Raw genomic sequence first — 26,655 nt, forward strand, 5'->3', positions numbered from 1 at the left:
TTTATAAGTTTTTGTTATACACTTTTGATATAATATTGAGTTTAACTCGATTATAAATTTGTGTACTCTAGTCGAATCGATACTATATCGATTCGATTTATTGATCGATCGATTATACGCATTGATAAATAGTGTTAGTGATACAATTATTTATTTAAATACGAGGTACCCGCGATAATATGAGAACACAGTTTTTTTAAGCAAATAATTTTTTGATCGAACTAAAATACGAGGGGACGACGAAAATATTAACTTTTTTTTTAATTCACTTCAATTAGTGCAATGATTTTTATACAGGGGTATGTGTTATAAATCCAATTCGTATACCGGGTGGCTACCAAAAGTAGTAGTTTAATCAAAATTAAGGACGTTGGAGAGGAAAATTAAATAAAACGATCAATTTTCTTTTGTTAAATATTTATTATTCCAGTACAAATCTCCACCGTATTAGTTAGAAATGACTAGCAAAGTTACACTACGAAAAAACATTAATAAATACAAACAAAAATACTTCCAGAAATTTGCTCGAAAAGTCACAATTATTCTAAACGTTTCTTCTTCTATTTTCCCTATTTTCGAGCAAAAAACAAAAATCTGTTGTCGTTCTTTGAAATATTTGGCGACGAATTTAATTATCATGTAATAAAACATAATGATAGAAAAGTAAAATACACTGAAAACAATTTTTTAATCACCCAAACATCGCACCAAATAAAATTTTCCATAATCGATTTTTTTCTTTGGTTAAACAGTTTTTATAATACTTTAATAAAAAAAAAAACAAAACAAAAACGTCGTTCAACATTGGGTATATATACCATCCCGGAACGCCCATCATCTTTTATTCAATCTCAACCACAACGTCAAATAAGTACCGGCGTGCATGAAAGACCAAACGACAACGATAACGATAATGTTCGTAACCAAATCGATATCGACCATATCCATTTCCGATAAAAATTTAACGGGATCCTTGTAATGGCAATATTCCTCTTCGGAAGGACAATACAATTGATTCCTGTTTAAACCGTACATAGTATAAACGACACTTTGAAAAGCGGCTCTGAAATAACTTATAAAAAATACCGGTTTGAATAAATACGGCGTATCGTAGGATCTTATACAGAAACCGAAAACCGATAAGAAACATGCTATCACTGGTGCTGTAAATACTGCTACCTGTAAACAAAAAATATTTTTATTAATACTACAGACACAACTAGATGGCGATATCGATATTATACATAATATAGGAATCTACTAGATGACGGCGTTATGGTCATTAATTAGTTATATCGAACATTAGATGGCGATATCGATAATATAGGAAACTATTATTGATAGTTATACTATTGACAATTAGATGGCGATGTCGATGATGATATAGGAATCTACTATAAGATGTCGTAATGGCCATTAGTAGTTATACTATTGACTATTAGATGGCGACATACAAAAATTGAAGCAAAGCGGAAAAATTGGCGAAACCAGAAAATTGAAATAATTATTATTAAACCTTGACCTCACCTTGACCGGAGTAGTCGAACCAATAAAATACCCCATGGATTGGGCGCATAAAGAACTCGCCGTAACGAATATAACGAACAGTATTAACCTAAAATCTAAGGGTTGTTCGGTCAACCAGTAACTTATCCCTACGTACACCCAGGTGCATATCACCTACGAAAAAAATTGAAAAAAATTAAAAATTATATATATAAATATATACGAGGGGACGTTACAACTTACTTGAAAAGGTATTTCTACTAATATCACAGATAACAGGTACGGTGTTAATTTATACCATCTGTTGAAATGTTCCCTGGATAATATTTTCATTTCGAGGGGGACTGGAAAAGAATTTTTATTTTTTTTTTTTTAAATGAATATTAATTATAAAACGGGATTTACAACTCACATGATAAAGTAACGGGCATTTCTCCAGTATAAACTGTGAGTAGTAAAGTGCCGTATAAATATACGTAATTGGCTAATATTGTGTTGGCCCCTTTGCCGACGCTCCTATATAAATAACCGAATATTAAACCGATTATTATGTGGGCCAGAATTCTGTTCAACGCCGGTACCTAAAATGAAAAATATATCATTTTTTGTTTTTTTTTCTTTCTTATTTTTTGAATCTAGTATTTTTCCGAAATTAAATTTCTAAATCAATATTTTATTTTGATTTTTCTAATGGAAAATTCCCAAGCAGAGAAATTGGAGTTTTTTTGAGAATTTTTTCTATTCGAATTTTGTCAAAATTTTTGTTTTTTTAAAACCAAAATTCGAATTATTTATTAGTAATTATTTTGTATAATAAATTTAAAATATTTTCTTGATTTTTTGTAATTTTTGAAATCAATTTATCCAGAATTGCAGTTTTTCGAAAATTAAATATCAAAATATTCATTAATAATGATTTTGGATGTAAAATTTCAAGTATTTTTATAATTTTTATTTGAAATTTTATTTTTTTTTTAGTATCTCCAATCGAATTTTTTCAAAATTTTATTTTTTCACAGATATAATTTCAAAAAATGAATTTTTAATATAATTGTGTATCAATTTTCAAGAATTTTTTTGATTTTTTGGAAAAATGTGGTTTTTGAAACCAATATTGATGAAATCTTATTTTTTTTTAATTAAATATGAAAATATTCATTGATAATGATTTTCTATATAAAATTTCTTTCGAGTTTTTCCATTTTTTCAAATTACAAAAAATGAATTTTTTATATTTTTGTGTATATTTAAGAAAATTTCAGTTTTTTTGAAGTACAATCTAATTTACTAAAAATTTTAGTTTTTCAATAATTTTTTCGAGTTTTTTCGATCGACAACCATAAACTCAAGAGAAATGACAGTTTTCGATGGAAAATCTGGAAAATTTCCTAAAATTTTGGAAAAAATCGAAATTTTCCTAAACAAAAATTCAAAAATCAATAATTTTTCCACTTTTTATGAATAAGAAAATCTGATAATTTATTTATAGACATAAACTCAAGAAAAATGAAAGTTTTCGATGGAAAATCTGGAAAATTTCCTAAAATTTTGGAGAAAATCGAAATTTTCCTAAATAAAAATTCAAAAATCAATCATTTTTCCACTTTTTATGATTAAGAAAAGCTGATAATTTATTTATAGACATAAACTCAAGAGAAATGAAAGTTTTCGATGGAAAATCTGGAAAATTTCCTAAAATTTTGGAGAAAATCGAAATTTTCCTAAATAAAAATTCAAAAATCAATAATTTTTCCACTTTTTATGAATAAGAAAAGCTGTTAATTTATTTATAGACATAAACTCAAGAGAAATGAAAGTTTTCGATGGAAAATCTGGAAAATTTCCTAAAATTTTGGAGAAAATCGAAATTTTCCTAAATAAAAATTCAAAAATCAATTATTTTTCCACTTTTTATGAATAAGAAAAGCTGATAATTTATTTATAGACATAAACTCAAAAGAAATGAAAGTTTTCGATGGAAAATCTGGAAAATTTCCGTAAAAATTTGGAGAAAATCGAGGTTTTCCCAAGTAAAAATTTAAAAATCAATGTTTTTTCCACTTTTTATGAATAAGAAAAGCTGATAATTTATTTATAGACATAAACTCAAGAGAAATGAAAGTTTTCGATGGAAAATCTGGAAAATTTCCTAAAATTTTGGAGAAAATCGAAATTTTCCTAAATAAAAATTCAAAAATCAATAATTTTTCCACTTTTTATGAATAAGAAAAGCTGATAATTTATTTATAGACATAAACTCAAGAGAAATGAAAGTTTTCGATGGAAAATCTGGAAAATTTCCTAAAATTTTGGAGAAAATCGAAATTTTCCTAAATAAAAATTCAAAAATCAATTATTTTTCCACTTTTTATGAATAAGAAAAGCTGATAATTTATTTATAGACATAAACTCAAGAGAAATGAAAGTTTTCGATGGAAAATCTGGAAAATTTCCGTAAAAATTTGGAGAAAATCGAGGTTTTCCCAAGTAAAAATTTAAAAATCAATGTTTTTTCCACTTTTTATGAATAAGAAAAGCTAATAATTTATTTATACACATAAACTCAAGTTTTCGATAGAAAATTTGAAAAATTTTCATTAAATTTTGATGAAAATCGAAATTTTCCCTAATAAGAATTGAAAAAATGAATTTTTTCACTTCTAGTTGTTAATTTTAATGATTCATAATTTTCTTATAACCATAAACTCAAGAGTAACGATTGAACACATGGAAAATTTCAATTAAATTTTCAAAAAAATCGAAATTTCTCTGAAAAAAATCAATTTTTCCGCACCTCTAACTCAATTAACAAACAAACAATTGATTTATCAATTTTCCCTTATATCAACTATCAAATAAAAAAAAATTTCACGAATTTTGAAAAAATAAAAACAAAATCCCAAAATTGAATATCAAAATGTTTCATTAAATTTCAAAAATAATTTCCATACGACCTTTCGACGGTAATGAGCATCTTGTATATAAAATTTGAGAAATTTTCCAAAAAAATATTTCGAGAAAACGAAATTTTTCAAATATATCGTTACAAAAACAATAAAATTCGTCATATTTTCATTACAAAGTATAAATTTGTAGAGTTTCGATCATCGATAAGCGACTAAATACGTAAGCAATTAAAAATTAAAACAATAAAAAAAAATAAATTATCGAAAACACATCATTAAAATACATCATTGGTGCAATTATGTCATTTGATTCGATATAATTAATTAAAAATATTTTGTTCAAGATCAATAATTATTATATTTTATCAAATTATTATCATAATTACATCACAAATTAATTTTTATTTAATTTCAACTTGTTAACAGATAACGAAAAATATTTGTTCGACCCAAATTTCGACTACAAATTTTGAAAAATGTCAATGACACAAACGAATTCCCCTCATTAAAATTGAATATTTAAAAATAAATAATATTAGAAATAAAACGTCGACACGTGTTGCAATATATGACGAATTCATTAACAATGACACTGAAACGAGAAAAAAAAAATAAAAAATAAACCATTAAAATATTAAACTTACGTAACATCGTTTTATGGTGAGAAGGTTCCTTTTATATAACAGTAAAAATTGCATAACGATCGCCGCCGGTACTATTTTCGAATCGTCTGGGTATATGCCGATTTTTTTCTCTTCGAATAAATCGCATTTCGTCAATTTTCCGGTTTCTGAAACGCCAAATTCACCCGATTCCACACAAACGAATCTCACATTTCGACTACCCCTCGTATTATCGAATAGAACACCCTGTATAACTTCAAACTTACGTTTTTTTTTTTTTTTCGTATAAATAATGTCGATTAACGTTCATATCGAAATTTTTCGATCGAAACCTCGAATTTTCTTTAAACGAATCCAGTAGTGACACAAAATCGAAATTATCAATAGTAAAATACGTTTCACGATACCCCGTATGAAATATGTTGAGGTTAAAATGAAATCGGAGTGAATATAAATAAAAATAAAATCGCGTCTCTTTGCTCCACGTCACCGATCGGATGGTAACTGTATAAAAGAGATCTACAGTTTAACGACCACGGTTGTAGTTCTTAGATTTACGATAGATGGCGCTTACAATTTCTATTTTCGTTAAAATTCGATCGATTAGACAACGTTGAAAATTCATTTTTTTTTGTAATTATCAATATCCACTGTATACATTTTTTTCTTGTTTCTACGAGGTGATTAACTGCACTACACGTGTATGTTTTTGAATAACGAAAAACTTAATATACAGAGTGGACAAATATAAAAGTTTATTTTTCACTATTCGACATTATCAATTAAGAAATTATCATAATGTTTTTACAGGGTGATGAATTATACTATTCCTGTATGTTTTTGAATAACGAGGATCTTAATATACAGCGTGGACGAATAAAAATAATTTTTTTCCAGTTTTCGACGTTATTTATTGAAAACTTGTCGTAATTCTCTACAGGGAGACGAACCATTCTACAGGGTGATGAATTATACTATTCCTGTATGTTTTTGAATAACGAGGATCTTAATATACAGCGTGGACGAATAAAAATAATTTTTTTCCAGTTTTCGACGTTATTTATTGAAAACTTGTCGTAATTCTCTACAGGGAGACGAACCATTCTACAGGGTGATGAATTATACTATTCCTGTATGTTTTTGAATAACGAGGATCTTGATATACAGCGTGGACGAATAAAAATAATTTTTTTCCAGTTTTCGACGTTATTTATTGAAAACTTGTCGTAATTCTCTACAGGGAGACGAACCATTCTACAGGGTGATGAATTATACTATTCCTGTATGTTTTTGAATAACGAGGATCTTAATATACAGCGTGGACGAATAAAAATAATTTTTTTCCAGTTTTCGACGTTATTTATTGAAAACTTGTCGTAATTCTCTACAGGGAGACGAACCATTCTACAGGGTGATGAATTATACTATTCCTGTATGTTTTTGAATAACGAGGATCTTAATATACAGCGTGGACGAATAAAAATAATTTTTTTCCAGTTTTCGACGTTATTTATTGAAAACTTGTCGTAATTCTCTACAGGGAGACGAACCATTCTACAGGGTGATGAATTATACTATTCCTGTATGTTTTTGAATAACGAGGATCATAAATATACAGGATGAACGAAAAAAAAATATTTTGTTTTTTTCTCCTTTTTTGATGTCTAACAAAAAATTCCGTATCGTTTTACAGGGTGATGAATTATACTAATCTCGAAGATCTTATAAATATACAGGGTGGACGGAAAAAATATTTGTTTTTTTTCTTCTTCTTTGTTGTTATCTATCGGAAAAAATTTCGAATTTTTCTACAGGGTGATGAATGATACTATTTCTGTACGTTTTCGAATAACGAAGATCTTATAAATATACAGCGTGAATGAATAAAAATATTTTATGTCAAAAAAAAATAATGAAAGTAAGTCACAATTACTAATAGTAATGAAAATAATTCGATAGTCAAGTCAATATGGCGGTTTATTGTGACGTCGTCTCGAAATCATCCATTTATTTTTCTACAGGGTGATAAAACAAACGATCCAAATATTTTTATAACGACGATAACCATTTTATTTGTTTCTATAGTAGTTTTTTCTCGTTTCTGACGTCGAACGTAGAAAAACAACTTTCGAGGAAAATCATAAGTTTTTTTACAGGGTGATGCATCAAACGAATCCACCATTTATTTGTTCATTTTTTTTTTCGTGGCGTAAATGATTGAAAATATTCAGTTTTTTGTCATTTTTATCGTCGACTGTCGCAAAAAATGTTCCGGTTTTCTACAGGGTGATACAAATATATTTCCATTTATTTATATTTTAGTTTCTTTCCTGAGCAAAAACCCGATTAAATTATTCAGTTTTTCGCCCAATTTCGACGTCGACTTTCAAAAAAAATTTCCTACAGGGTGACACATCAAATAATTTAAATATATTTATAATAATATATCATGTGATTCATGATACAAATGATTGAAAATATTCAGTTTTTTGACGTTTTCGACTTCAGTTTTCGCAAAAAAAATTCGCAATTTCCTACAGGGTGATACAATAAACAATTTGATCATCAATTTATATAATTAAAATATTTTGAAATTTATTGAAAACGTTTCTACAGGGCGATATAACAAACCGTACAAATTTATTATACTACTCATCCAGAATTACCGATATACAGGGTGATTCGATTCGAAATAATATATCGAAAAGTAAAAAAAAATCTCACCTGTAAAATCGTTATTTTCAAATATATTTTTGTGTTCGGATTCGACCATTTCGGAAAGTTTGTTAATATCGGCACCGTGTTCCTCAATGGCTACTTCGATTACTGTAATTTGAAAATAGTACGATTTCAAAGTCAAAATTTCGAATCGGGCACGTCAAAAAAATAAAAAAAAAAAATACAAAATTATACGAAAATACGAACCGAAACCGCGTTTTTCGTTATCGTTTACGTCATCTAGAGATTTCCAGGAATCGAATTATCTAGAACGCGATGATTATATATAAAAACGTCGATGCGAAAATTACAAAAAAAAAATTCTTATCGGGATAAAATCGTTTAAGTACGCGACTGAAACCTTTCATCAAACCCAAGGTCGAAAATTCGATTCGGAAAAAAAAATGTAATAAAAAAAAAATTGATTGTATTCAAAATATCAAGGTTAATATTGATTAAAAGTAAATTTAAATAGATAAAATAAAACGAATCGGTTTTACGTAATTGAATTTGTTGTTGTTGTTGTTGTCGCGATTTGAATACTTACGAAAATCGGCGGGATTGTGGTAAGGCGGACAATGGAGATTGAATTTGTCCAAAAACGGTACCAAATCGTTCGATCTACCATCGTATATGCACTTCCCTTCTGATAGGGCGTATACTTTGTCGAACATTTCGAAAAGCAACGCGGAAGGTTGATGTATTGTCGCTATGACGGTTCTTCCTTCTAGAGCGAGATTTTTGAAAAGCGACACACATTGGGTGCAAGACAAACTATCCAAACCACTGCAACATAAAAATGGAAATGATTGACGTTTGAATGGGAACCGAGGATATGGGTATCGGAAGCGAGAAAACGGTTTCAAAATTTTGATAATGACTTCAGAAGTGGAATAGAGAATTCAGAAGTGAAATAGAGACTTCAGAAGTGAAATAGAGACTTCATAAATGAAATAATGACTTCAGAAGTGAAATAGAGACTTCAGAAGTAAAATAGAGACTTCATAAGTGAAATAATGACTTCAGAAGTGAAATAGAGACTTCAGAAGTGAAATAGAGACTTCAGAAGTGAAATATAGAATTTAGAAGTGAAATAATGACTTTAGAAGTGGAATAATGACTTCAAAAAGTCAAATAGAGACATCAGAAGTGAAATAAAGACTTCAGAAGTGAAATAAAGACTTCAGAAGTGGAATAATGACTTCAGAAGTGAAATAATGACTTCACAAAGTGAAATATAGACTTCAGAAGTGAAATAGAGACTTCAGAAGTGAAATATAGAATTCAGAAGTGAAATATAGAATTCAGAAGTGAAATAATGACTTTAGAAGTGGAATAATGACTTCAAAAAGTCAAATAGAGACATCAGAAGTGAAATAAAGACTTCAGAAGTGAAATAAAGACTTCAGAAGTGGAATAATGACTTCAGAAGTGAAATAATGACTTCAGAAGTGAAATAATGACTTCACAAAGTGAAATATAGACTTCAGAAGTGAAATAGAGACTTCAGAAGTGAAATATAGAATTCAGAAGTGAAATAATGACTTTAGAAGTGGAACAATGACTTCAAAAAGTCAAATAGAGACATCAGAAGTGAAATAAAGACTTCATAAGTGAAATAATGACTTCAAAAGTGAAATAGAGACTTCAGAAATGAAATAGAGACTTCAGAAGTGAAATAGAGACTTCAGAAGTGAAATATAGAATTTAGAAGTGAAATAATGACTTTAGAAGTGGAATAATGACTTCAAAAAGTCAAATAGAGACATCAGAAGTGAAATAAAGACTTCAGAAGTGGAATAATGACTTCAGAAGTGAAATAATGACTTCACAAAGTGAAATATAGACTTCAGAAGTGAAATAGAGACTTCAGAAGTGAAATATAGAATTCAGAAGTGAAATATAGAATTCAGAAGTGAAATAATGACTTTAGAAGTGGAATAATGACTTCAAAAAGTCAAATAGAGACATCAGAAGTGAAATAAAGACTTCATAAGTGAAATAATGACTTCAAAAGTGAAATAGAGACTTCAGAAATGAAATAGAGACTTCAGAAGTGAAATAGAGACTTCAGAAGTGAAATATAGAATTTAGAAGTGAAATAATGACTTTAGAAGTGGAATAATGACTTCAAAAAGTCAAATAGAGACATCAGAAGTGAAATAAAGACTTCAGAAGTGGAATAATGACTTCAGAAGTGAAATAATGACTTCACAAAGTGAAATATAGACTTCAGAAGTGAAATAAAGACTTCAGAAGTGGAATAATGACTTCAGAAGTGGAATAATGACTTCACAAAGTGAAATAGAGACTTCAGAAGTGAAATAAAGAATTCAAAAGTGGAATAATGACTTCACAAAGTAGAATAGATACTTCAGAAGCAAAATAGAGACTTCAGAAGTGAAATAGAGACTTCAGAAGTGAAATATAGAATTCAGAAGTGAAATATAGAATTCAGAAGTGAAATAATGACTTTAGAAGTGGAATAATGACTTCAAAAAGTCAAATAGAGACATCAGAAGTGAAATAAAGACTTCAGAAGTGAAATAAAGACTTCAGAAGTGGAATAATGACTTCAGAAGTGAAATAATGACTTCAGAAGTGAAATAATGACTTCACAAAGTGAAATATAGACTTCAGAAGTGAAATAGAGACTTCAGAAGTGAAATATAGAATTCAGAAGTGAAATATAGAATTCAGAAGTGAAATATAGAATTTAGAAGTGAAATAATGACTTTAGAAGTGGAATAATGACTTCAAAAAGTCAAATAGAGACATCAGAAGTGAAATAAAGACTTCAGAAGTGGAATAATGACTTCAGAAGTGAAATAATGACTTCACAAAGTGAAATATAGACTTCAGAAGTGAAATAGAGACTTCAGAAGTGAAATATAGAATTCAGAAGTGAAATATAGAATTCAGAAGTGAAATAATGACTTTAGAAGTGGAATAATGACTTCAAAAAGTCAAATAGAGACATCAGAAGTGAAATAAAGACTTCATAAGTGAAATAATGACTTCAAAAGTGAAATAGAGACTTCAGAAATGAAATAGAGACTTCAGAAGTGAAATAGAGACTTCAGAAGTGAAATATAGAATTTAGAAGTGAAATAATGACTTTAGAAGTGGAATAATGACTTCAAAAAGTCAAATAGAGACATCAGAAGTGAAATAAAGACTTCAGAAGTGGAATAATGACTTCAGAAGTGAAATAATGACTTCACAAAGTGAAATATAGACTTCAGAAGTGAAATAAAGACTTCAGAAGTGGAATAATGACTTCAGAAGTGGAATAATGACTTCACAAAGTGAAATAGAGACTTCAGAAGTGAAATAAAGAATTCAAAAGTGGAATAATGACTTCACAAAGTAGAATAGATACTTCAGAAGCAAAATAGAGACTTCAGAAGTGAAATAAAGACTTCAGAAGTGGAATAATGACTCCACAAAGTAGAATAGAGACTTCAGAAGTGAAATAGAGACTTCAGAAGTGAAATAAAGACTTCAGAAGTGAAATAAAGACTTCAGAAGTGGAATAATGACTTTAGAAGTGGAATAATGACTCCACAAAGTAGAATAGAGACTTCAGAAGTGAAATAGAGAATTCGGAAGTGAAATAGAGACTTCAGAATTGGGATAATAACTATAGAAGTGTAATACTGGATTCAGAAAAGTGGAAAAGTTTTTCGAAAAGAAGGAAATTCTTCTCTTAAGTAGAAAAATGTGTTCGGAAGTTGGAAAATTGGAAAAGTTTTTTCACGTTACGGGGTAACTGTTGAAATTAATCGATAAAATGATGTCAATCGATATTTACTTACGTGGTTGGTTCGTCGAGAAATAAAATCGGAGGATTACTGAGTAATTCCAAAGCTACGGCGAGTCGTTTCCTTTGTCCTCCAGATAATCTGGAAGTTAACGTGTGTTGGCACAAATCTAGACCCAACATTTGCAAAACTTTCGATACCTTTAAACATTAAAACAAAAAATATATATATATGTATGTATATATATATCAAATTCACAGGCCATTCGATTTCGACGTGAAAATTTCATGACGCGACTGTTTTTTACGTAATAAATCGCGTTCCAACAACATTTTCAACCAATAAACTTTCCGATAAACGAAAAAATGTGTCAATAATATCCTTATCCTCGTGTTTTTTTTTTTGTTGTTGGGTAGTTTCCTTCGTTTAATTGATTCGATTTTACGTAAACAATGATTTCGGTTTGGAATTTTGATAAATATTTTTATTTCTAATGTCGTCTCGTACGCATCTCGACATTGACTCTTGGTACGTTTGCCATTGAGAATGTTGTTTTCGAAGTTATAAATAAAATCGGAAAAGAATCGAAGCGATGACGGTTGGTGTCAAGGGCGTTCCGTATCTTTTTCTTTTAAAGGAAACGACCGAAGAATTATCTCGATGAGATTAGTTCGTGACCCGTTTTCTATTTTTTTTTTTTTATTATTTTTCGTACTCGCGCCTCGCAATGTTTGTATATAAATTCGTCGATAAAAATACGATAAAATAAATGCGGAAGGAATATTCCGATTGTGCCGAATGAAAAATAAATGAACGAGGATGTTTCGGATTTGGAGGTTAGAATTGGAACGCGTACAAATTTCAAAGAAACGTAACGAACAATGAAAAAAAAAAAGGAAAAATAGGGAGAAATCTTTGGAATAAATTTAAAAGGAGAGAAGGAAAATGGGGGGACTTCTTGGAGGAAATGTCGAATGATGGGTTGGATTTTTTACGTTTCCCGTACAGTTTTTTTTTTGAATAGTTTTTCAAAAATTCTGGTTCGTTTGATATTTTTGAGGATTCTAGCTTTTCTAAATATCGTTTCTGAATATTTTTTTTGAGAATTTTCGTTTTTTTTTTTCCGAAATTCAGCTTCTTATAAACCGATTTTGCTAATATTTACTTCCCAGACTATTTTTTTTTCAATTCTAGTTTCTTGGCTATTTTTTTTCCAGAATTCTGGATTCTCGGACATTTTTTGCAAATTCTCGTTTCTTCGACAATTTTTTCCAAAAATTCAGCATCCTGGAAATCTTTTTTGACAATATTCGCTTCCTGGGACCTTTTTTTTTAGAAATTTTGGTTTCCTGGTGATTATTTTTTGAGAATTCTTGCTTTTCTGTACAATTTTTTCAAAAAATTCATTTTCTCAAAGACCATTTTTGAAAATTTTCGTTTTCTGGTTATTCTTTTTTGAATATTCTAGCATCTCGTACCATTTTTGACAATATTCGCTTCCTAGACCCTTTTTTTGGAAATTATCGTTTTCTGGTGATTATTTTTTGAAAATTCCTGCTTTTCGTACAATTTTGTCCAAAAATTCAGCATCCCGGAAATCTTTTTTGACAATATTCGCTTCCTAGACCCTTTTTTTGGAAATTATCGTTTTCTGGTGATTATTTTTTGAAAATTCCTGCTTTTCGTACAATTTTGTCCAAAAATTCAGCATCCCGGAAATCTTTTTTGACAATATTCGCTTCCTAGACCCTTTTTTTGGAAATTATCGTTTTCTGGTGATTATTTTTTGAAAATTCCTGCTTTTCGTACAATTTTGTCCAAAAATTCAGCATCCCGGAAATCTTTTTTGACAATATTCGCTTCCTAGACCCTTTTTTTGGAAATTATCGTTTTCTGGTGATTATTTTTTGAAAATTCCTGCTTTTCGTACAATTTTGTCCAAAAATTCAGCATCCCGGAAATCTTTTTTGACAATATTCGCTTCCTAGACCCTTTTTTTGGAAATTATCGTTTTCTGGTGATTATTTTTTGAAAATTCCTGCTTTTCGTACAATTTTGTCCAAAAATTCAGCATCCCGGAAATCTTTTTTGACAATATTCGCTTCCTAGACCCTTTTTTTGGAAATTATCGTTTTCTGGTAATTATTTTTTGAAAATTCCTGCTTTTCTGTACAATTTTTTCAAAAAATTCATTTTCTCAAAGACCACTTTTGAAAATTTTCGTTTTCTGGTTATTCTTTTTTGAATATTCTCGCATCTCGTACAATTTTTTCCCGAAATTCATCTTCTTAAATACCATTTTTAATAATATTCGCTTCCTAGCCCTTATTTTGGAAATTTTCGTTTTCTGGTAATTATTTTTTGAGAATTCTTGCTTTTCTGTACAATTTTTTCCAAAAATTCATCATCCTGGAAATCTTTTTTGACAATATTTGCTTCGTAGGCCCTTTTTTTTGGAAATTTTCGTTTTCTGGTTATTTTTTTTTTGTTAAATTTTCGCTTCTTGGACAATTTTTTTCAGAAATTTATCTTCTTAAAGACCATTTTTGAGAATCTTCACTTCCTTGGGCCCTTTTTCGAGATATTTTCTATTCCTGGTTATTTCTTTTTAGAATTTTCGAATCTCGTAAATTTTCTTTTCGAGAATTCAGATTTTTAGATATGTTTTTGGAGAATTCTAGCGTCCTTCGCACTTTTTTGATAATCTTTGTCTTTTGGAAACCCTTTTTGGAAGGCGAGCTTCGTATTTCGAACACAATTTTCATATTCCTCGCTTTTTAGATACTTTTTTCTTGAAATTCTCACTGAATAATCAATTTTTTTGACAAAACTATACTTTTTTGAGAATCCTCGTTTTCTGAAAACCTTTTTGAGGGTTAAACTTCTTAAATCGAACACATTTTTCAGTTTCCTTGTTTCCTAAACAAAAATTTTTTTGGGAATTTTCGATTCTTGAATATTTTTTTATGAAGATCTCGCTTTCTACTCATTTTTTTCCAAAAATTTCGTTTCATAGACAAATTTTCGCTTCCTGGGCTTTTTATTTCAATTTTTTGGTTTCTTTATGTTTATTTTTTGAAAAAATTGTCCATCTCCAATCACTTTTTTTGAGAATTTCGTTTTCCGAATACTTTTTTCCAAAAATTATCGCTTTTCGTAGATTTTTTCAAAAACATTTCGTTTCCTTTCATATAATTCTCGTTTTTGGAAATATTTTTCGTAATTTCGCTTGCTAGGCAAATTCCTGTATAATTTTTTGATTCCGGAAATTTTTTTTTTTCGATACACTTTCGATAATTTTCGAATCATTAATATACTTTTTTGAAAATTCACGTTTCCTAGACAATTTTCGAAAAATAAATTTCCAAAAAATATGTTTCTCATTCTGTATAACAAATATCAAAGATGAATTAACCTATTTTTTATAAATTCCCATTAATTTTGTGAAAATTGAAGAAAAATACCGATCATTGAATACATTTTAATTTCAAATTAATAGCTTTCAACTAATAGCCAACAAAACAAAAAAACAACATCGAAATTTTCCTTACGTAAACAGTACAAAACAAATAATACGTGAAAGAAACTTTCCAAAAAAAAAAAAAATAACTTTATTTATATACGAATTAATATCGTATTTTTGAGTACAACACTTTTCTATATACCCTGTATAAAAAAACGCTTTTCAATATTGACACAAAAAATGTTGAAATTCGGGTTTTAAAATAACAAAATTATAGAAAATGTTGATTTTTTGATTTTCTATGGATATAAAACAAATTTGAACTTTTTCAAAATTTTTAATAACTCGTAAAAAATGTTCAAATCATCATATTTGATTGTTTTTTTCCAATTTGTTCGTTTTTACGTATATTTTTCGAAAAAAATATGGCATTCTTCGAAAAACATTTTCAACTTTTTTTTCGGAAACAAACGAGGAGTTTATTTTGTTTTCCAAATTTCTCATTCTTTTTTCTTAAATACGCTGAAAAAATTAACGAAATGATAAAACCTATTGATTTTCCATAACTAAAAAGAGGGTAGACTCCACTTCCAAATTATAAGTTAATAAATCACTATTATGCACTTTTAGTATGTACCCTGTATAAAAAAAACACGTGCTTCTCGCTTTTCAATAAAGAATTTGTTTAGGTTATATCTAAACACTCGGTATATTGTCGTATTTCAACTATTTGATAAAATGAAATTTATTTTTTATTGATATCTTTTGGTGGAAAGAATTAACGAACTGATTCATCAATTCTTTCCACCAAAAAAATTCGTAAACTCGAGTGAATTTTTTTTTTAATAAAATTTGTTTAAATCATTTGAAAATTTTTGAAAAAAACTATTTTAAATTGATTACAAAACGGATTATAGTATTATCATTACTTTTTGGTGGAAAGAATTAACGAACAATCGCGTTAATCCATTCCACCAAAACAATTATACAAAATTCGTAAATTCCAACAAATCGATTTTTTTTTATTAAAGTTGTTTAAATCATTACTTTCCATTGATTTTTTTCGAATTTGTTCGTTTTTACAAGTATTTTAAAAATTAAACGCCTCGTAAAAGATCAATAGAATCGATTAAAAATTTCGTTTATATCACGATTTATCATTATTTTTTTGGTGGAAAGAATTAACGAACAATCGCGTTAATCCATTCCACCAAAACAATTATACAAAATTCGTAAATTCCAACAAATCGATTTTTTTTTATTAAAGTTGTTTAAATCATTATTTTCGATTGATTTTTTTCGAATTTGTTCGTTTTTACAAGTATTTTAAAAATTAAACGCCCCGTGAAAAGTCAATAGAATCGATTAAAAATTTCGTTTATATCACGATCTATCATTACTTTTTGGAGGAAAGAATTAACGAGCAATCGCGTTAATCCATTCCACCAAAACAATTATACAAAATTCGTAAATTCCAACAAATCGATTTTTTTTTTATTAAAGTTGTTTAAATCATTATTTTCGATTGATTTTTTTCGAATTTGTTCGTTTTTACAAGTATTTTAAAAATTAAACGCCCCGTGAAAAGTCAATAGAATCGATTAAAAATTTCGTTTATATCACGATCTATCATTACTTTTTGGTGGAAAGAATTAACGAGCAATCGCGTTAATCCATTCCACCAAAACAATTATACAAAATTCGTAAATTCCAACAAATCGATTTTTTTTTATTAAAGTTGTTTAAATCATTACTTTCCATTGATTTTTTTCGAATTTGTTCGTTTTTACAAGTATTTTAAAAATTAAACGCCCCGTGAAAAGTCAATAAAATCGATTAAAAATTTCGTTTAAATCACGATCTATCATTACTTTTTGGTGGAAAGAATTAACGAACAATCGCGTTAATCCATTCCACCAAAACAATTATACAAAATTCGTAAATTCCAACAAATCGATTTTTTTTTATTAAAGTTGTTTAAATCATTACTTTCGATTGATTTTTTTCGAATTTGTTCGTTTTTACAAGTATTTTAAAAATTAAACGCCCCGTGAAAAGTCAATAGAATCGATTAAAAATTTCGTTTAAATCACGATCTATCATTACTTTTTGGTGGAAAGAATTAACGAACAATCGCGTTAATCCATTCCACCAAAACAATTATACAAAATTCGTAAATTCCAACAAATCGATTTTTTTTTATTAAAGTTGTTTAAATCATTATTTTCGATTGATTTTTTTCGAATTTGTTCGTTTTTACAAGTATTTTAAAAATTAAACGCCCCGTGAAAAGTCAATAGAATCGATTAAAAATTTCGTTTATATCACGATCTATCATTACTTTTTGGTGGAAAGAATTAACGAGCAATCGCGTTAATCCATTCCACCAAAACAATTATACAAAATTCGTAAATTCCAACAAATCGATTTTTTTTTATTAAAGTTGTTTAAATCATTACTTTCCATTGATTTTTTTCGAATTTGTTCGTTTTTACAAGTATTTTAAAAATTAAACGCCCCGTGAAAAGTCAATAGAATCGATTAAAAATTTCGTTTAAATCACGATCTATCATTACTTTTTGGTGGAAAGAATTAACGAACAATCGCGTTAATCCATTCCACCAAAACAATTATACAAAATTCGTAAATTCCAACAAATCGATTTTTTTTATTAAAATTGTTTAAATCATTATTTTCGATTGATTTTTTTCGAATTTGTTCGTTTTTACAAGTATTTTAAAAATTAAACGCCCCGTGAAAAGTCAATAGAATCGATTAAAAATTTCGTTTAAATCACGATCTATCATTACTTTTTGGTGGAAAGAATTAACGAACAATCGCGTTAATCCATTCCACCAAAACAATTATACAAAATTCGTAAATTCCAACAAATCGATTTTTTTTATTAAAGTTGTTTAAATCATTATTTTCGATTGATTTTTTTCGAATTTGTTCGTTTTTACAAGTATTTTAAAAATTAAACGCCCCGTGAAAAGTCAATAGAATCGATTAAAAATTTCGTTTATATCACGATCTATCATTACTTTTTGGTGGAAAGAATTAACGAACAATCGCGTTAATCCATTCCACCAAAACAATTATACAAAATTCGTAAATTCCAACAAATCGATTTTTTTTTTATTAAAGTTGTTTAAATCATTATTTTCGATTGATTTTTTTCGAATTTGTTCGTTTTTACAAGTATTTTAAAAATTAAACGCCCCGTGAAAAGTCAATAGAATCGATTAAAAATTTCGTTTAAATCACGATCTATCATTACTTTTTGGTGGAAAGAATTAACGAACAATCGCGTTAATCCATTCCACCAAAACAATTATACAAAATTCGTAAATTCCAACAAATCGATTTTTTTTTATTAAAGTTGTTTAAATCATTACTTTCCATTGATTTTTTTCGAATTTGTTCGTTTTTACAAGTATTTTAAAAATTAAACGCCCCGTGAAAAGTCAATAGAATCGATTAAAAATTTCGTTTAAATCACGATCTATCATTACTTTTTGGTGGAAAGAATTAACGAACAATCGCGTTAATCCATTCCACCAAAACAATTATACAAAATTCGTAAATTCCAACAAATCGATTTTTTTTATTAAAATTGTTTAAATCATTATTTTCGATTGATTTTTTTCGAATTTGTTCGTTTTTACAAGTATTTTAAAAATTAAACGCCCCGTGAAAAGTCAATAGAATCGATTAAAAATTTCGTTTAAATCACGATCTATCATTACTTTTTGGTGGAAAGAATTAACGAACAATCGCGTTAATCCATTCCACCAAAACAATTATACAAAATTCGTAAATTCCAACAAATCGATTTTTTTTATTAAAGTTGTTTAAATCATTATTTTCGATTGATTTTTTTCGAATTTGTTCGTTTTTACAAGTATTTTAAAAATTAAACGCCCCGTGAAAAGTCAATAGAATCGATTAAAAATTTCGTTTATATCACGATCTATCATTACTTTTTGGTGGAAAGAATTAACGAACAATCGCGTTAATCCATTCCACCAAAACAATTATACAAAATTCGTAAATTCCAACAAATCGATTTTTTTTTTATTAAAGTTGTTTAAATCATTATTTTCGATTGATTTTTTTCGAATTTGTTCGTTTTTACAAGTATTTTAAAAATTAAACGCCCCGTGAAAAGTCAATAGAATCGATTAAAAATTTCGTTTAAATCACGATCTATCATTACTTTTTGGTGGAAAGAATTAACGAACAATCGCGTTAATCCATTCCACCAAAACAATTATACAAAATTCGTAAATTCCAACAAATCGATTTTTTTTTATTAAAGTTGTTTAAATCATTATTTTCGATTGATTTTTTTCGATTGATTTTTTTCGAATTTGTTCGTTTTTACAAGTATTTTAAAAATTAAACGCCCCGTGAAAAGTCAATAGAATCGATTAAAAATTTCGTTTATATCACGATCTATCATTACTTTTTGGTGGAAAGAATTAACGAACAATCGCGTTAATCCATTCCACCAAAACAATTATACAAAATTCGTAAATTCCAACAAATCGATTTTTTTTTATTAAAGTTGTTTAAATCATTACTTTCGATTGATTTTTTTCGAATTTGTTCGTTTTTACAAGTATTTTAAAAATTAAACGCCCCGTGAAAAGTCAATAGAATCGATTAAAAATTTCGTTTATATCACGATCTATCATTACTTTTTGGTGGAAAGAATTAACGAACAATCGCGTTAATCCATTCCACCAAAACAATTATACAAAATTCGTAAATTCCAACAAATCGATTTTTTTTTATTAAAGTTGTTTAAATCATTATTTTCGATTGATTTTTTTCGAATTTGTTCGTTTTTACAAGTATTTTAAAAATTAAACGCCCCGTGAAAAGTCAATAGAATCGATTAAAAATTTCGTTTATATCACGATCTATCATTACTTTTTGGTGGAAAGAATTAACGAACAATCGCGTTAATCCATTCCACCAAAACAATTATACAAAATTCGTAAATTCCAACAAATCGATTTTTTTTTTATTAAAGTTGTTTAAATCATTATTTTCGATTGATTTTTTTCGAATTTGTTCGTTTTTACAAGTATTTTAAAAATTAAACGCCCCGTGAAAAGTCAATAGAATCGATTAAAAATTTCGTTTAAATCACGATCTATCATTACTTTTTGGTGGAAAGAATTAACGAACAATCGCGTTAATCCATTCCACCAAAACAATTATACAAAATTCGTAAATTCCAACAAATCGATTTTTTTTATTAAAATTGTTTAAATCATTATTTTCGATTGATTTTTTTCGAATTTGTTCGTTTTTACAAGTATTTTAAAAATTAAACGCCTCGTAAAAGATCAATAGAATCGATTAAAAATTTCGTTTATATCACGATTTATCATTATTTTTTTGGTGGAAAGAATTAACGAACAATCGCGTTAATCCATTCCACCAAAAATTATGAAATTCATATTTTTTTGTCGAAAAATAAAAATGTTCGTACCTGTTTAAGTTTGTATTCGTTGGAAACGAGATAACCCAGCTTTAGATGAACGGCAAAGGTCATGGCCTCCTTAGCAGTCAAAGCCATTCTAAGTTGTTCGTCCTGCGGTATATAAGCCGATAACTTTCTATATCTCGGACTATTATCGCGGACGACGTCGTTCAGTTTCACCGTTCCGGTACTACCTTTAGTACTAAAATTATTATATATTATCTAATATTAGTCAATATTATTTTCTATAATGTAAATGTTTGTAATGTCGAGAAAATAAATGTCGAGGACAAATATTTAAAACCGGTTTTGTATATAACAACCGATTTTATATTGGAACTATTTTTTCGTAAATTTTGGTCCCTGTTAGGAGCAAAAAAATATCAAATTAGGTATTTTAACTTCTCCTAGATATCCCTTTCGATAAATTACCGAATTTTTGTCTCATAGACACTTTTCTAAAAATCTTTGGTCCTTAGTTAGTAAATATTCGCTTCCTAAACACTTTTCCTAATAATTTTCGTGCTCTGGACACTGTTTTTCAAAGAGAAAATTCTTTTACTAGCCGGAATCGTCATTTTCTAACCACACATTGAAAAAAATTTTCACCTCTCAGACACTTTTCTTTGATTTTCTTCATCTTCTTTCCACTTTTTCGTTTTAGACACTTTTTTTTTCTATGGAATCCTTTTTTTCGAGAATCCTCGCTTTCTAATTCATTTTTTGAAAATCCTCGCTATTCCCGGGCATTTTTTTTCTAATATTGTCACTTGTTAAACAATTTTCCTGGAAATATCCCAAGTTTCTCGACGATTTTTGCTTTCTAGACAGTTTCTATCGAAATATTTACCCCCTAAACACTTTTCCTTATAATTTCTATATTCTAGACGCATTTTTCAATTTATTCACCCCTTAGACATTTTCTGGGGGATTTTTCCTTTGTAAATACTTTTTTATTTGAAATCTTCACTATTTAGTTAATTTTTTTTCGAAATTTTTGGCTCTCTCTTCTTAGGCGCTTTTATTACGAAAGTTTGAATCCTTGAATTTTTTTTTTGTAGATAACCACTTTCTAGACACTTTTTTTTTAAAACCTGATCTTTCTAGACATTTTTCTTGACAATCATTGCTTCCCAGACAGTTTTTCATGAGAATCCTTAATATCTTATTATTCTTTCAAAAATCCTAGATGGCTTTCTTCAGAATCCTCGATTCCTAGACATTGTTTTGAGAATTCTTGGTTCTTAGATGCTTTCAATTTAAAAATCCTCATTTTTCAGACAATCTTTTGATAATCGCAGCTTTCTAGATATCAAATCTTCACTTTCTTCGAAATTTTTTCAACATTTCTCGCTTCCTAGACTGTTTTCTTCGGAATCTTCGATTCCTAGACATTTTTTTTGAGAATTCTTGGTTCTTAGATGCTTTCAATTTAAAAATCCTCATTTTTCAGACAATCTTTTGATAATCGCAGCTTTCTAGATATCAAATCTTCACTTTCTTCGAAATTTTTTCAACATTTCTCGCTTCCTAGACTGTTTTCTTCGGAATCTTCGATTCCTAGACATTTTTTTTGAGAATTCTTGGTTCTTAGATGCTTTCAATTTAAAAATCCTCATTTTTCAGACAATCTTTTGATAATCGCAGCTTTCTAGATATCAAATCTTCACTTTCTTCGAAATTTTTTCAACATTTCTCGCTTCCTAGACTGTTTTCTTCGGAATCCTCGATTCCTAGACATTTTTTTTGAGAATTCTTGGTTCTCAGACACTTTCAATATAAAAATCCTCATTTTTCAGACAATCTTTTGATAATCGCAGCTTTCTAGATATCAAATCTTCACTTTCTTCGAAATTTTTTCAACATTTCTCGCTTCCTAGACTGTTTTCTTCGGAATCTTCGATTCCTAGACATTTTTTTTTTTGAGAATTTTTAGTTCTTAGGACATTCTCTTGGAAATTATCGCTTTCCACGGAATTTTTTCGACGATCCTTACTTTCTAGATATTTTTCTTGAAGGATCGTCGCTACCCAGTTATTTTTTTTTTACAAATATCCTCCAAAAATTCGTCTTCAGTACAGTTTTTTCCAAAAAACCTCGCCATCTAAATATTTTTTTCCAATTCCTCGCTTAGTAGACAATTTTTTTCAAAATTATCGCTCCGTAAACAATTTTTTTCGCTTCCCCGACAATTATATAATATCATAATCTAATTTTAAGGTTTCTTCTATGGAATAAGTTTGAAAATGGCTGGTAATGAATGTCGAGTTGATTTATTTCTTCGCTCGCCCCCATCTCGAATGTTACGTTACGTAAGTTAGAATACGTACAAGATGCATTCTAATAAAATTCTTGATCAAGGCAACTAGGTAACGAGGTCGGCTATTTACAGATTGAAGTACATATTTATCTCTAGTTGAACTCGTACGTGGTATTTCAACAATCGTTGAACGTTTTTCAAAATTCGTTCTTGAAAATAACTGCTGCGAATTCGATAGTTTGATGTAAAACGAAAGGAATGAATGAATGAACATTTTTTTGTAATGCGGCTGCTTCCTTTCCAGAAATTCCCACTTTTCAGACATTTTTTTTGATAACCCCCGATTCTTTGATAAAATTTTCGCTGTCTTGACACTTTTTTTCGAGAATTCCCGATTCCTCGATACTTTTTTGATTGAATCCCCGCTTTCTACACGCTTTTTTTCAAAAATTCTCGCTTTTCGTAATTTTTTTTTCAAAAATTCTCGCTGTCTGTACAATTTTCTTCAGAATCCTCGATTCCTAGACACTTTTTTTCGAGAACTCCCGATTCCTCGATACTTTTTTGATTGAATCCCCGCTTTCTACACGCTTTTTTTCAAAAATTCTCGCTTTTCGTAATTTTTTTTTCAAAAATTCTCGCTGTCTGTACAATTTTCTTCAGAATCCTCGATTCCTAGACACTTTTTTTCGAGAATTCCCGATTCCTCGATACTTTTTTGATTGAATCCCCGCTTTCTACACGCTTTTTTTCAAAAATTCTCGCTTTTCGTAATTTTTTTTTCAAAAATTCTCGCTGTCTGTACAATTTTCTTCAGAATCCTCGATTCCTAGACACTTTTTTTCGAGAATTCCCGATTCCTCGATACTTTTTTGATTGAATCCCCGCTTTCTACACGCTTTTTTTCAAAAATTCTCGCTTTTCGTAATTTTTTTTTTCAAAAATTCTCGCTGTCTGTACAATTTTCTTCAGAATCCTCGATTCCTAGACACTTTTTTTCGAGAACTCCCGATTCCTCGATACTTTTTTGATTGAATCCCCGCTTTCTACACGCTTTTTTTCAAAAATTCTCGCTTTTCGTAATTTTTTTTTCAAAAATTCTCGCTGTCTGTACAATTTTCTTCAGAATCCTCGATTCCTAGACACTTTTTTTCGAGAATTCCCGATTCCTCGATACTTTTTTGATTGAATCCCCGCTTTCTACACGCTTTTTTTCAAAAATTCTCGCTTTTCGTAATTTTTTTTTCAAAAATTCTCGCTGTCTGTACAATTTTCTTCAGAATCCTCGATTCCTAGACACTTTTTTTCGAGAACTCCCGATTCCTCGATACTTTTTTGATTGAATCCCCGCTTTCTACACGCTTTTTTTCAAAAATTCTCGCTTTTCGTAATTTTTTTTTCAAAAATTCTCGCTGTCTGTACAATTTTCTTCAGAATCCTCGATTCCTAGACACTTTTTTTCGAGAACTCCCGATTCCTCGATACTTTTTTGATTGAATCCCCGCTTTCTACACGCTTTTTTTCAAAAATTCTCGCTTTTCGTAATTTTTTTTTCAAAAATTCTCGCTGTCTGTACAATTTTCTTCAGAATCCTCGATTCCTAGACACTTTTTTTCGAGAATTCCCGATTCCTCGATACTTTTTTGATTGAATCCCCGCTTTCTACACGCTTTTTTTCAAAAATTCTCGCTTTTCGTAATTTTTTTTTCAAAAATTCTCGCTGTCTGTACAATTTTCTTCAGAATCCTCGATTCCTAGACACTTTTTTTCGAGAACTCCCGATTCCTCGATACTTTTTTGATTGAATCCCCGCTTTCTACACGCTTTTTTTCAAAAATTCTCGCTTTTCGTAATTTTTTTTTCAAAAATTCTCGCTGTCTGTACAATTTTCTTCAGAATCCTCGATTCCTAGACACTTTTTTTCGAGAATTCCCGATTCCTCGATACTTTTTTGATTGAATCCCCGCTTTCTACACGCTTTTTTTCAAAAATTCTCGCTTTTCGTAATTTTTTTTTCAAAAATTCTCGCTGTCTGTACAATTTTCTTCAGAATCCTCGATTCCTAGACACTTTTTTTCGAGAACTCCCGATTCCTCGATACTTTTTTGATTGAATCCCCGCTTTCTACACGCTTTTTTTCAAAAATTCTCGCTTTTCGTAATTTTTTTTTCAAAAATTCTCGCTGTCTGTACAATTTTCTTCAGAATCCTCGATTCCTAGACACTTTTTTTCGAGAATTCCCGATTCCTCGATACTTTTTTGATTGAATCCCCGCTTTCTACACGCTTTTTTTCAAAAATTCTCGCTTTTCGTAATTTTTTTTTCAAAAATTCTCGCTGTCTGTACAATTTTCTTCAGAATCCTCGATTCCTAGACACTTTTTTTCGAGAATTCCCGATTCCTCGATACTTTTTTGATTGAATCCCCGCTTTCTACACGCTTTTTTTCAAAAATTCTCGCTTTTCGTAATTTTTTTTTTCAAAAATTCTCGCTGTCTGTACAATTTTCTTCAGAATCCTCGATTCCTAGACACTTTTTTTCGAGAACTCCCGATTCCTCGATACTTTTTTGATTGAATCCCCGCTTTCTACACGCTTTTTTTCAAAAATTCTCGCTTTTCGTAATTTTTTTTTCTCAAAAATTTTCGCGTGTCTCCAAAATCATCGATTCCTAGACACTTTTTTGCAAGAATTTCCGATTCCTCGATACTTTTTTGACGATTTCTTCGATTCCTAGACACTCATTTTCAAAAATTCTCGCTTCTAGTACATTTTTTTGAGTAATTTTCGCTTCCCGAATACTTTATTAAAAAATTGTCGCCGCGAATATTTCCTTATATAACAGATATTTCTAATATAAATATTAGAAACCTTCATTTTCGACTCGTGTCTATTTATTACGAAACTAAAATCAATTATTCAACTAAATTGAAAAAGTGACGGTAGAAATTCATCTCTAATGTTCGCGTACGTATTCGAAAACTCGAACAAATGAACATTAACCTCCACGCGTGAATAAATAATATTATTTTCGAAGATTTATCCGTGAAGATAAAATTCGCAGTAAGTATTTTGTATTGATAAAGTTTTTCCAATGCGAAGTTTGAACTGTCCTTATCGAACTAATGTGTATATTATAATCCTTATCGCTGGTGACAAAAAAAAAATAGAAATAGAAATAAAGCCTGCGTTTTAGGAATCTTTTATGATTCATAACCAGCGTCAAGGACTTTCCGATGAATAATTCGTTGTTGAAAAAGCGTGTTGAATGAATAAATTCGCAAATAATACGTTAAACAAGAGGGAATATGCAAATTGTATTTAATTGTTTTTCTATAATTGTTTTCGTTTAACGACGAAAATTCTATTTTGAAAATAAATAATACCTAACCAGTCGTGGATAGTTAAAGTCTTTGGTTCCTTTTCGAGTAATTTTTAATCTCGTTTTCTTCATATTCTTTTAACAATTTGACAATTCCTTTCATTACTTTTCTTCTTCTTTTTGTTTCTAGACAATTTTTCGACGATTTCTTCTTCGTTTTTTGTAATAAATTCAATCTCACTTTCTAGACACTTGTTTTAGATATTCAAATATCGTTTTCTAGACAATTTTTTTTGACAATTTCGTTTTCTTTGTCTGGATACTTTGTTTGACAACATTTTCCCGGTTTTCCAAGCAGTTTTTCGACGATTTCTTCTTCGTTTTTTGTAATAAATTCAATCTCACTTTCTAGACACTTGTTTTAGATATTCAAATATCGTTTTCTAGACAATTTTTTTTTGACAATTTCGTTTTCTTTGTCTGGATACTTTGTTTGACAACATTTTCCCGGTTTTCCAAGCAGTTTTTCGACGATTTCTTCTTCGTTTTTTGTAATAAATTCAATCTCACTTTCTAGACACTTGTTTTAGATATTCA

General features: G+C 29.0%; 1 protein-coding gene across 2 annotated transcripts in view; it reads right to left on the reverse strand.

Moving 5' to 3' along the window:
- Positions 1-399: 399 nt before the first annotated feature.
- Positions 400-26,655, reverse strand: part of LOC130448753 (ATP-binding cassette sub-family G member 1-like) — a 64,301-nt gene continuing 38,045 nt past the window's right edge. Inside the window, exons 4-12 of one of the 2 annotated variants that reach the window (XM_056786258.1) lie at positions 20,487-20,679; positions 11,572-11,717; positions 8,301-8,539; positions 7,760-7,861; positions 5,057-5,202; positions 1,919-2,087; positions 1,750-1,850; positions 1,528-1,680; positions 400-1,179 (exon numbers count right to left, since the gene is read on the reverse strand). In XM_056786258.1, the coding sequence (XP_056642236.1) occupies positions 835-1,179; positions 1,528-1,680; positions 1,750-1,850; positions 1,919-2,087; positions 5,057-5,202; positions 7,760-7,861; positions 8,301-8,539; positions 11,572-11,717; positions 20,487-20,679 (1,594 nt within the window). In that variant the 3' untranslated portion in view covers positions 400-834. The remainder of the gene's footprint in view (positions 1,180-1,527; positions 1,681-1,749; positions 1,851-1,918; positions 2,088-5,056; positions 5,203-7,759; positions 7,862-8,300; positions 8,540-11,571; positions 11,718-20,486; positions 20,680-26,655) is intronic. The other variant, XM_056786267.1, reaches the window with a different exon arrangement.

The sequence above is a fragment of the Diorhabda sublineata genome, chromosome 1, assembly GCF_026230105.1.
Source record: "Diorhabda sublineata isolate icDioSubl1.1 chromosome 1, icDioSubl1.1, whole genome shotgun sequence".
Lineage (NCBI taxonomy): Eukaryota > Metazoa > Arthropoda > Insecta > Coleoptera > Chrysomelidae > Diorhabda > Diorhabda sublineata.